The 12,208-nt window shown below is 52.4% G+C and overlaps 1 protein-coding gene across 1 annotated transcript in view; it reads left to right on the forward strand.

The window, feature by feature from the left end:
• The window catches only part of Crocc (ciliary rootlet coiled-coil, rootletin), a 37,165-nt gene that overhangs the window by 15,957 nt on the left and 9,000 nt on the right, over nucleotides 1–12,208 (forward strand). Inside the window, exons 14-24 of the mRNA XM_038333858.1 lie at nucleotides 673–819; nucleotides 1,106–1,336; nucleotides 2,013–2,206; nucleotides 2,482–2,609; nucleotides 3,577–3,746; nucleotides 5,531–5,710; nucleotides 6,238–6,372; nucleotides 6,751–6,894; nucleotides 7,265–7,503; nucleotides 7,929–8,088; nucleotides 10,754–10,921. Of these exons, the coding sequence (XP_038189786.1) occupies nucleotides 673–819; nucleotides 1,106–1,336; nucleotides 2,013–2,206; nucleotides 2,482–2,609; nucleotides 3,577–3,746; nucleotides 5,531–5,710; nucleotides 6,238–6,372; nucleotides 6,751–6,894; nucleotides 7,265–7,503; nucleotides 7,929–8,088; nucleotides 10,754–10,921 (1,896 nt within the window). The remainder of the gene's footprint in view (nucleotides 1–672; nucleotides 820–1,105; nucleotides 1,337–2,012; nucleotides 2,207–2,481; nucleotides 2,610–3,576; nucleotides 3,747–5,530; nucleotides 5,711–6,237; nucleotides 6,373–6,750; nucleotides 6,895–7,264; nucleotides 7,504–7,928; nucleotides 8,089–10,753; nucleotides 10,922–12,208) is intronic.

Consider the following 12,208-nt stretch of genomic DNA (forward strand, 5'->3'; position numbering starts at 1 on the left):
AAGTCAGGATAGCCTTGGTGTTTGTCCATGCCTTCCACCTTATTTATGGCCCATCATTGTTCTCTGCTTTGTCCACTAGCTGGATCTTGAACTTCTGGGGACTCTCCTGTCTTTCCCCCATCATGCTGTAGGAATGCTGGCATTATACTTGTTAACTTAGGCATACAGCTTGTACATGGATTCTGGGGATTTGAACTCATGTCCTTATGCTTGAGCAGCAAATGGTTTACCCACTGAGCCATCTCCCTACCCCCACAGACTGACTTTTGACCCAGGCCATAGATCCCTCTTCTTCAGGGGCTCTTGTGACTGGAGCCTGAAGCTTAGGGTCACCTGGACCTTTGTGTGGAGATGGGTCCTGGGACTGAGGAAGTTGGGGCCATTGTCCTAAGAGTCCTCAGAAGGTGCTTGACCCACTTCTGGTGGCCTAGGCTCTACATGATGGCCCCTAGGCTGCAGCTGTAGTCTCTTCTGACCTCTGGCTCTGCCTTATGGTCCTTTCTTGAGCAGCTCTAGGTATGAGGTGTCTTTCAGACAGCATCCCAGTCTGTGGCCTTCTTTGATGGAATTACCTGACTCCTCTCAACCCTTCCTCCTTGGCCCCGACCCAGTCTGTCAGCGTCTGCTTCCCTGGATTTCTCCCTGACATCTGCTTCCCTGTTCCCACTGTAGGCCGAGGCTGGCCGTGCACAGCTAGAGCTTTCCCTGACCAAGCTGAGGGCAGAGGAGGCCTCCCTGCGAGACTCCCTGTCCAAGTTGAGTGCCCTCAATGAGAGTCTCGCCCAGGACAAGCTGGAGTTAAACCGCCTCATGGCCCAGGTATACTGTACACCAACCACCTGTCTCCTCTGTCAAGCATGCTGGGGCTCCTACACCCTACCCTGTCTGTCCTGCTGTCCACCTCTCATCCTGTTTGTCTGTCTATTTTGTGCATCATAGAGGGCCCTGCTGTATTTTGGTGCTTTGTACTCCATACTGTGGACATTCTTCCTTCAGCTTAGGGAGCCTTCCCTGGGCTGGCTGTGACCATTGGTGGGAATAGAGGGGCATCCCTGGTCCTGGGACAGTTCCCTTCCTCCCCCAGACCTTTATCCATATCCTACAGCTAGAGGAAGAAAAGGCGGCGCTCCTGGGCCAACAGCAGCAGGCAGAACATGCTACTACATTGGCTCTAGAGGAGCAGGAACGATTGGAGCAGCTGAGACTGGAGCAGGAGGTAGAGCGGCAGGGCCTGGAGGGCTCCCTCTGTGCCGCTGAGCAGGTCCGGGAGGCGCTGGAGCAGCAGCTCCTTGCATTGCGCAGTGAACGCAGTCATCTGCAGGAGCAGTTGACCCAGGTGGGCTGAGCCCCAAGCACATGTGTGGGTAGGGCTCCTGGCCACTCATGTGCTATTCTGGGATAAGCCATAAGCCATAGGCTTAGGTGCTTGCCTCTGGGTGTATATGCACCTCACCTCTTCTAGCTAAGGGCCTTGAACAAGCTATACCCTACATGTCTCTACCATCCCATTTGTCTCTGAGGCTAAAAGATTCTGTCACTTAGAGGATGCGCTGGCTTTGAACCGTGCTTGGTGAAGATCTGTCATATGAAGAAAGTAGAGATTCAAGGAACTGGAGCCACATGGCTGGAAGGCAGCTTAGGGTTCCAGGCCTCTGGGGCCTGTGATGCAGCCTGTGTTCTGGGGTCCAGGGGTCCTGTGAGGAAGATGCAGCTCCAGCTCTTCCCTGCAGCCTGCACAGCTGCTTTCCTTGCCTTGCTGTGTTCAGCTTCTTAGAAAGTTTTGGGCACAGGGCAGAGTGAGTGACGAGGGCCCTTGTTATTTTCACATGTGTGCATTTGCAAGTGTAGACAAGGCTAGGGTTTGCCCTGGGCACACACAGCACACCAGTATAGAGTCTGTGCTCAATCCCTTAGTCTTCTGCTGCCGGGCCAGCACTGGACTAGACCCCCACATTAAAGTGCTGCACAGTGAACCAGCCAGGGCTTCTGCTCACAATCCCTGGATTGGCCAGCTCTCCCGGCAGCTGAGTGGACGGGACCAGGAGCTGGAGCAGGCCCTGCGGGAGTCACAGCGGCAGGTGGAGGCACTGGAGCGCACGACCCGGGAGAAGGAGGCACTGGCCAAGGAGCGAGCTGGCCTGGCTGTGCAGCTGGCAGCAGCAGAGCGTGAGGGCCGAACCCTGTCGGAGGAAGCCCTTAGACTACGGTAAGGCGTAAGGCACGGTCTTTGCCCAACTCCCAGCAGGGGGCACCCCTGGGGATACTTCCTGACCAGCCCCGCCCTGGGGTTAACCCAGAGGAGCCAGTTACTTAGGAGCCATGCTTACCAACACAGCCTAGCTCAGGTGCAGTCTTCCTGGGGGAGCCTGGGTTCTAGCTGGGCAGGTAGAGGGCATTTGGCCCATGCTGGCTGCACCCTGATACCCACAGTCCTGGGTCAGGGAGGTTGAATCACAAGGCCTCGGGGAATGTGTGCTACAGCTTGGAGAAGGAATCCCTGGAGAGCAGCCTGTTTGATGTGCAGAAGCAGCTGGCTCAGCTTGAAGCCCGCCGGGAGCAGTTAGAAGCTGACAGTCAAGCCCTGCTGCTGGCTAAGGAAACCCTGACGGGTACGAGGGTCTGGGTCCTGGGGAATACCTAGGCTCCATACTAGAGGTTAGGAGTCCTTGGTGAGGTGTGTGGCAGACCTGGGTCCCTGAACAAGTTCTTCCTTCTCTGAGCTGTAGGTTCCTCTGACATCAGAGGTAGGGAGGGGGAATACCCACCTGCCTAACCTGTTGCCAGGATGAGGTGAAGGAGCTTGTGAACGAAGGCCTTGGCAAAGTGCCTGACTCAGCCAACTGTGGCTGCTGTGTCTTCGTCATCAGGGAGGCTGGAGAGTTCTAAGGTCTCTAGAGAACCATCAGCTGCTTCCATGAATCAGCCTCATGGCCCCAGCCCATGGTGCCCACATGTTCCCCACTCTCTAAATTCAATCCTTACAGCTCAGCGAATGTAAAGCTCAGAGAGCTAAGTACCCGCTTGGGTTGTGGGAATTGACTTTCCTGACTCAGACAGACCCGAGGAGGGCACTGCACTTACTGACCAGGTGGGACACAACCTTCCACTCGACCCCTCCGTGAGGGCTGACATTGCCACTAATGGAGACACTCCATAAAGCTAGACAGCTTTGCATGGTTTCTGGTCTTGGAGCATCATCTTTGACATTTAAATAACAAGGCACATCATTTAAATGCGGTGATATGCTGGGATGTATGGAGTATTACCAGCTGCATGACCCAGCAAGCATGTCAATAATGAGTGTCACTGCAGTTTTGATAGCCTTCCCCTCTATGTAGCACTTCTCATTGGGCATTTTATCCCTTGTATATGAGGGGAACAGAGCCAGTGAGCCCATATGGCAAGTGGGAAACTGGTATCCAGAGGGGGTGAGCCACTTCTCCAAGAAACCCAATGTAGGTGCCAGGCAAGCTCTCTTCCCTCTAATTTTGCCCATGTGGCTCATCTGGCCCGAGTGTGTTGTCCCAGAGGGAGATTGTGACTCAGCCCTGTCTTCCTGCTATCCTTCTTGTGCAGGGGAGCTGGCAGGCCTGCGGCAGCAGGTTACAGCCACTGAAGAGAAAGCAGCCTTGGACAAAGAGCTGATGACCCAGAAGCTGGTGCAGGCTGAGCGGGAGGCCCAGGCCTCTCTGCGGGAGCAGCGAGCAGCTCATGAGGAAGACCTTGAGAGACTCCAGCGTGAGAAGGTTTGGTCAGCTGGGGAGGAGTAGGCAGGACTCTGAGCTTTACTATCTCTGAGCTCTGGGGAGGTGGCTGTCTTGCTCTGCCTCAGTCTCTACATCTGTGTAACAGGACTTCATGTCTGCCATGGAAGCCCTGGGGACAGCTGGGAAGATCTGTGGGAGTAAGTTGTCCTTATCAGATATGTAGAGTTCCAGACCCCAAATTAAGTCCAATTGTAGTGTACCTGATGGAAACCCACAACCATACCAAAACAAGGCCAGTATAGTATATAGCAGAAAGAGGCTGGTTGTGGTGGTGCATACCTTTAATACTGTCATTGAGAAAGCAGAAGCAGGTAGATCTTTGAGAGTTTGAGGCCAGCCTGGTCAACATAGTTCCAGAACAGCCAGGGCTACATGGTAAGAATTTGTCTCAAAACAAAACATACAGTAAAAAGCTACATTCATTTGCTAAAGTTCAAGAATGACAAGGCAGGGCATGCCAAGGAAGTTACTTGAACACTGATTCTATGCTTACATTTCCTGAGTCTGTGTCTGATCTTGGTTTCACTCCACTGATGCTATTTAAGATTTTGTTCCTTCAGTTTTCCACCCATAGAAGTGGGGATAGATTGCTATGGGGTCTTGTGTGTAAAGGAGTTAGCCTAGTGACTATTACTTAGTAAATTTCCTGTCAATTCCTGTTTTTGGAGTGCTCTCCAGAGTTGTCCGCAGGACAGGGGCCTCTAGAAACTGAGCCTAGCAGTGGGCTGTCTCCAACAGTTTCGTATTTCATATTCTACTTGCAGGGCAGTGGTGTGAGAGATGTCCCCTGAACCTCCTTGAATTAAGGTGGAAATTACCACGTATGACACATTGTCAGTAGGTGTCAGGGTATCACCTGAAGAAGGTCTCGCCTACTATCCTTCAGAAAGTTCTAGGGAACAGAACACCTGGAGAAAGCTGTCCTTTGTCATGGGCTGTACCATGTTCAGGGAGCCATGCTCTGATCCCTGGTCCTATCTGTCTTGACCTCATCAGTGCTCCCAAGTCTGTCTTCTCTCCAGCTTTTCTGCCAGTCTGGTCCCTGGAGTCTGCCACTCTTGTAACCAGCCCTACTCCGCTCTGTACAACCCTTTAGCCACTTTCACAGAGTGGGAGAGAGGGTCCAGTGGTTCCCAGCACTTGCTGCTCTTCTAGGTTAAGTTCCTAGCACCCACGTGACAGCTCACAATCATCCATAACTTTCTGTAACTTCAGTTCCAGGGAACCCAGTGCCATCTTCTAACCTTCAGAGGCATCAGGAATGCACAGGGTACATAGACATCATACAGACAAAACACCCATACACAGAAAATAAATAAATCTAAAAGAAAGTTTAAAAAATAAAATTCAGATTGACTTTGTCATCTTGGGGCTGAGGGTCCCTATTGTCCCTGTAGCCCTCAATCCCACAGCTCACCTGGTGTGACCCAGTGACTGTGCCTATGGCTTTGACCCATTGTTACCATGTCTCTGAGGATTCCTGAGGTTCCAGCCTGTTTGTCCCTCAAAGCCTCCAGGCTACACCCCTGGCCTAGTTCTCTTCTGTCTGGGTGGCTGCTGCTTCATCTTCACCAGGGAGCATTCTTATCCCCAGCCCAGGTTGCTGTGCCTCCTTGCTGCATTCAAAGACCTGATGTGACTTGGTCACCCATCCTGCCTCTTAGCTGGGGGGCGGGGTATTTGGGCCTTTTTCTGACCTGAATTATGCAAGGGGCTTCCTGGGCTCTTCCTTGCATGTCACAAGGCCTGGCTCTGGCCCTCAGGAGGCTGCATGGCGGGAACTACAGGCAGAGCGGACTCAGCTGCAGGGCCAGCTGCAGCAGGAGCGGGAGGAGCTGCTGGCACGGATGGAGGCAGAGAAGGAGGAACTGAGTGAGGAGATTGCCGCGCTGCAGCAGGAGCGGGATGAAGGCTTGCTCCTGGCCGAGAGTGAGAAGCAGCAGGTTTGTGAGTCTGGGTGGCCTCTGCGGCTCTTCTGGCTCTGTCCAGCAAGTCCCCACACAGCAGCTGGAGTCCAGGAATCAGCCAGTTTCTTCCTGGGCCTCAGTTTTCTCACCTGCAGGGTAGGAGAATTGGAGGCCTAGCACACAGTGGCAGTGACAGTAGACACAAGGCAAGCTGTCTCACATACTTCTCTTTTCACTGGCCTCAGGCTGCATGCCTGTGGAGGGTGCCCACAGGTGCTTGCTGACCCTTCCTAATAGTTAATTCTTGATTTTTGTAAGGTAATAGAGCATGGCAGACTGCAGCTGTCTGCTGTGTCACCCTGGCAAGTGACATTCTCCCTGAGCCATTGTTTTCTCTTCTATAACATGGGAATCCCGAAAGTCTTTGCCCTGGGGTAGTTGAGGCATTAGTTTTTCTGTAGATCATGTCCACTTCCTGGGCCAGTGCTGCTACTGAGCACCAGTGGGAGGCTAAGAGAAAGAACTAGCCACCCACCAACCCCTGTCTTCTTGCCTCTGCCTAGGCCTTGTCCCTGAAGGAATCTGAGAAGACAGCACTGTCTGAGAAGTTGATGGGAACCCGGCACAGTCTGGCTGCCATCTCTCTGGAGATGGAACGGCAGAAGCGAGATGCCCAGAGCCGACAGGAGCAGGACCGGGTAGGTAGGCACCCAGGCCTTTAACCAAGGGGAAAGCAGCTTGTCTGGAGGGGCCCATCTGTGGGAAGGCCTGGTCTTCCTTGGGGATGATTCCAGGTTGTGGGGAAGGTCCAGCCCTTCCTTTAGGACCCAGCTGAGGAAAGCAGCCAATAACTCCACCCTGGTGAGACCACAAGTGTAGAGAAGCCAGCTTAAAGATCACACCTCACCCTCACCCCCTTATCCCCCTCCCCCCTCCCCCCCCCCCCCCCCCGCACAACTGAAGAATGAAGCTGTGGTGGCCCCTAGGAGGGGCTGCATTTCAGCCAGAGGGGTAGGGCAGTGTAGTGGGGTTGGGGGCCACATCAGGACTAAGTGTGAGGATCCTGATTGCCTCAGAACACAGTGAACGCCCTCACATCTGAGCTTCGAGACCTCCGGGCCCAGCTGGAGGAGGCCACTGCGACCCATGCCCAGCAGGTGAAAGAACTCCAGGAGCAGACTGGGAACCTGGGCAGGCAGCGGGATTCCAGCATGCGAGAGGTGAGCTGACACTGTCCTGGCTGCATGTGGAGTGCTGGGGCTGATCCCGTGAATCCTCCTGCAGAGAGGACAGACCGTGGCTAACCCAAATAGTAGGCAGTAGACATTTATTAAGCTCCTGGTGTTTGCAGAGGAGGCTTGGGGGACTCATTCACTGGACAGTCCTAATGGGGACTGTTTTCAGGTTCATGTACTGCTGCTGAGTCCAGTATTCCTTGTCCCATACCATAACTGAGATCAGCTACCACCTCAGATTAATGGGGCAGTGTTGGGACTGTGATATCCCCTAGCTAGGGAAGGGAGTGGCATATAAGCCTGTTCCTGCTACGGTCTTAGCCTGAGGGGTCCTGACCTCATTCTGGACCCACAGGCAGAAGAACTGAGAAGTCAGCTACGCCTACTGGAGGACACCCTTGATGGGCTGCGGCGAGAGCTGCTGGAGGCTCAGCGCAAGGTTCGGGACAGCCAGGAGGGCTGTGAGGCCCAGCGCCAGGAGGCCAGCGAGCTGCGGCGCAGTCTAAGTGAGGGTACTAAGGAGCGTGAGGCCCTGCGGCGCTCCAACGAGGAGCTGAGGACTGCCGTGAAAAAGGCTGAGAGCGAGCGCATCAGGTGAGAGGTGCAGAGGGTAGCCTTGCCGACCACATCCCATCTTCTAGCAGTTAAGAACTCAACTGAACCGTGGCTCAGGGAACCATATACACGGTGAGTTTTGGTATGTCTGTAAGCACAGCCTAGCATCACTTTGGTGGCTTAATTGTCACAAAAAATGGACAGGTGACAGTGGAGAGGGTTGGGTCACTCTCAGGCTTCACCTGTGTCAATAACCTTGGAAACTAAGCTCCCTCCTGGATTCCCTCATGTCCTTCTCCCTGCCAAGGGCTGGGTTAGTGCACGGACAGCCATGTGGTCAGGCAGCAGTTAGGCTACCCTGTGGCAAGATAGGGCCGGACCCACTAGGAGCCAGGGGAGAGCCTTGTGTACCGAGATGCAGATGACTGTCCCAGGACTCGGCCTCTACCTTCTGTTCTCTCCAGCCTGAAGCTTGCCAATGAAGACAAGGAGCAGAAGCTGGCTCTCCTGGAGGAGGCTCGTGTATCCATAGGCAAGGAGGCTGGAGAACTGCGGGCCTCACTGCAGGAGGTGGAGCGGTCCAGGCTGGAGGCTCGCCGAGAGCTGCAGGAGCTTAGGCGACAGGTGCGGTCCTGGCTCTTGCCCTTCCACATGCTTTGGCCAGCAGTGACCGTCTCAGGAGGCTGGGTCCACTGTAAAATCAAGGCCTGGGCTGTAGCAAGCCTTTCACCTGACCTTGCCATTCATGGATGGGGTTTTGTAAGAGAACATACCCCTACTCACCCCAGAAGGGAACCCACAACAGACCAAAGTAATGGTTGCCCCAAAGTCCAACTTGATGAACCAGTGAGTTTTTATAGTAGTTGCAGGAGTGTGGGTGAAGGGTCACTTACAGGAGCAGGGATGATGCAAAACTGGCCACATCACATAAACACCAACCCTGCCATGAGCAGCTTCTTCTGAAGGCTGCAGCTGGACAGGGAATCCCCTCCCTCATTGCTTGTTTATGCATCTGTAAAGCTGAGGATGGGCTTTTGAGAATTTTTCAGATTTCCATTCCCTCCTGAAAGGCTGTGTTTACCTCCTGGATCTCAGGAGCCTCCCCTCCCTCATGGAGAGAGTTTTAGTTCAGAGGAAGCTTCTGTAGAGCAGCAGGGCTTTCAGGGGCCTTCTGCCTGTGAACTGTGGAGATGCTGTGTGTCCTGTGTCACATTCAAACTCAGGCGTCCCCACAGGGAGGCCCAGCATCTTGTCCAGTATGAGAGGAACCTGAGCAGTAAAGGATTAGCTCCAGGGAAGCAGGCCTGGCTAGCAGACTGCAGTGAGCCGAGAGCTACTGCGTACTTCCACTTTTACAGGCCACAGGGCTCTGCTTCCACCCTCCTTACTTACTGCTATAAGAAAGCAGCCGCAAAGCCAGGCGGTGGTGGCACACGCCTTTAATCCCAGCACTCGGGAGGCAGAGGCAGGCGGATCTCTGTGAGTTCTGGTCTACAAGAGCTAGCTCCAGGACAGGCTCTAAAGCTGCAGAGAAACCCTGTCTCGAAAAACCAAAAAAAAAGAAAAGAAAAAAAGAAAGCAGCCGCAACCTCCCAACTACTTATGGAGACTGAGGCCAGAGGGGCATGGGTTCAAGGCCTGCCTGGGTTGCAAGGTCTGTTCAAGGACAGTCTTGACTTACTGAGGCCCTGTTCAAAATAAAACATCAAGGCTATAAATTACTAACTCAGTGAGAATGCTTACCAGAAGCATGAAGTTCTGTGTTCACTGCCCTGTACTGCCAAGAAATAAAAGTAGGTCCTGGAGAGATGGCTCAGCAGTTAAGAGCACTGACTGTTCTTGCAGAAGACCTGGGTTCGATTCCCATCACCTACATGGCAGCTTATAACTGTCTGTAACTCTAGTTCCAGAGTATTAATACCCTCTTCTTGGCCTCCACAGGGATATGTGGTGCACAAACAGACATACAGGGGCAAAGCATTCATACATATAAAAATAAATAAGTAAAAATATTTTTTTTTCAAGACAGGGTTTCTCTGTATAACAACCTTAGCTGTTCTGGAACTTGCTTTGTAGACCAGGTTGGCCTCAAACTCAGAGATCTGTCTGTCTCTGCTTCCCGAGTGTTAGCATTAAAGGTGTGTTCCACCACACCTGGTATAAATTTTTTAAAAATGAGAATACCCATAAGAGGTGGGGTGTGTAGCTCAGTGACAGGGTGCTTGCCCCACGCGCCCAAAGCCTGTGTTTGCTCTCCAGTACAAGATGGGAGATGTGCACACATACACACACGTCCTCTGCATGGAATATGAACATGGGGTGTGCTCCAGTCAACCTTTGTGAACACGGATTTGAACCTCATCTCATTATCATGTGTCAGGAAATTCTGTTTTCCTCTGTGGTTTTGTCTCATTGCATTTTGGTTTTGAGCCATTTTCTGCTGTTTGAAAATGGAAGAGCTGTCCTTGCCTTAGTAGAAGCAGGAGGTGGCTGAACTTGTCTGCAGGCTGTAGGGTGCTGACTCGGACTAGATCCCCACCCCATCACCAGCAAGCACTGATCAAGTGTCTGCTGTCTGCTGGGCACTGCCAGCGCACTGGAACGTCAAGTCTTCCCCCCTTAAGGGGAACAGGAAACTGCCTTGATGGTTACGATGGAGACATCGTGTCATAGCTAAAGACCGATGCTCTAAGATGGGTGGCATTCCTGAAAATAATGCCTTCTCACCTCAGTCCCTCCAAGCCCCTTAAGTCAGCAGCCAGGTGGTTGGCATATATGTCAGGCCTGCTATAGTCCTGTGGGGTGGGTGGTCCTTGCCCCACCTGCTCCTGGGAAGAAACAGACTTAGAATGTTCCCCTTGCCTGGGATCATATACCAGTCTGTGTAGTAGGCTAGTCATTCTGTGCTCTGGCCTGTCTTCTCTTCAATGAAATCAGGGTTAAACATACAGGGACAAATGACAGTAAATTCAGTTGGTGTAAGTGCTTAGAACAGGAAGCACTCTGGTGAGCAGAGACCTTGGGTGTTGTGGTTCCCAGCTGTAGTTGCTAGGTTGGTTGGTTGTCAACCTCTTCCTTGCTGTCACCCTCACATCCAACCCCCATCAAGTGACATACAAGCCACTGGGGCGAGGTGCCTGGCATGAACTGAGTTCAGTGAGCCACTATGGACTCGGAATATTAAAGTTGAGGCCTACATCCTAGGTCAGTCTATCCCGAGAGCCTCCTGGGCCAGGACTGGGCAGAACTGTACGGCCCAGCTGACCTCCCTGTGTGCTCTGGTTCACAGATGAAGATGCTGGACAGTGACAATGCCAGGCTGGGCCGGGAGCTGGCAGACCTGCAGAGCCGCTTGACCCTGGGTGAGCGGGCAGAGAAGGAGAGCCGGCGAGAGGTTCTGAGCTTGCGGCAGAAGTTGCTAAAACGTGAGAGCAGCCTGGAGGCCTTGAAGCAGGAGGTAACTGGGCAGGGGGTTGGGTTGGTCAGGGGAGGGTGGGCTACTGTCTGCCTGTGTCTTCCCTGCAGAGGAGTGTGCTGAGCCCACTACTTTGGGACCCTCCCTCAGTTGTATTAATACTAACAAGCAAAATAATCTGTAGGCCTAATGTGTGCAGATACCAGAAGGTCTTGGAAAGGCTCTGAAGACAGCCATAGTTGATTTCCCACAGCCTGTTCATGAGGCAGATAATGGAAACCCCATTTCACTAGGAGAACCATGCAGGCTCAGAAAGGTCAAGACATCTGCCCAGTGTCACACAGCCACCAGGTCTTCTGTGTGACTTTGACTTAGACACTCTCTGTGTTTCAAAGTACTCATTTACACTCAGGGAAGATGGGGTGAGAGGAGGGGCTGGTGCAGGGCCTGGTGTCCTGTAGAGGAGGGGCTTTCCTATGGAACTAACGACTGTCAGAGGTGGCCCCTTCTCTTTACCAGAGGGCATCTTTCTGTGTGTTGCAAGTCTATAATGGATGGCTTCTCCCTGTGTGACCTTGGACAAATCACTTAACTTCTCTGTCCCTGTCTCTTTGTTTCGTTATGCCCAAATCCGCGAAGTCCCCACAAAAGCCAACAAGGAGACCCGTATGTAAAAGCAAAGAGTCTTTATTTTAATCAAGTTTGCAAACGCTGTCTCTGCAAACATATTCCAATATGTTGGACTAAATGTTATTATTTATTATTTATTCCAACATATTGGAATAAACAGAGAGCCCAGAGCTCAATTAGAATAAGGTTTTATAGTAGTAAAGGTGGGGGTGAGGGGTCTCTGAAGTTTAGGCCTTTGTCTAGGGGTGTCCTGATGAGTGTGTTTTGGCAGGTGTTTTATCTACAGCAGTTGGAATGCCTGCCAGGCATTTCCTTTGAATGGTCTGTTCTTGGGTGGAGGTTGAGTAATATCAGCTTGTGGTTCCTCCTGCAACCAGGCATTGCCTCAGGGTAAACTACTGAGACTCAGGCCTCTTATTAGATTTATTGATGGCCGAGTTCTGCTCTGGCAGGTGATAATGGTTGGAAGTAAAGAACTTCCTTTGGGTGACCTGCCCATACTTAGCTTATCATGGCTGCCCCCACAGTTTCATTATTAGTGGAAGAACCATGACTCTTAGAGTAGCTTTGGGTCTTTGGGAAAGTAATTTCTGCCTGGCACTATGTGCATGTTCCTATCTTCACTAACTGCACATTACACATAAACAGCAGGGACAAAGAAGCAAATTCAAATTACCCCTCCCTCTGCGGATGTTCTTT

This window comes from Arvicola amphibius, chromosome 6 (assembly GCF_903992535.2).
Source record: "Arvicola amphibius chromosome 6, mArvAmp1.2, whole genome shotgun sequence".
NCBI lineage: Eukaryota > Metazoa > Chordata > Mammalia > Rodentia > Cricetidae > Arvicola > Arvicola amphibius.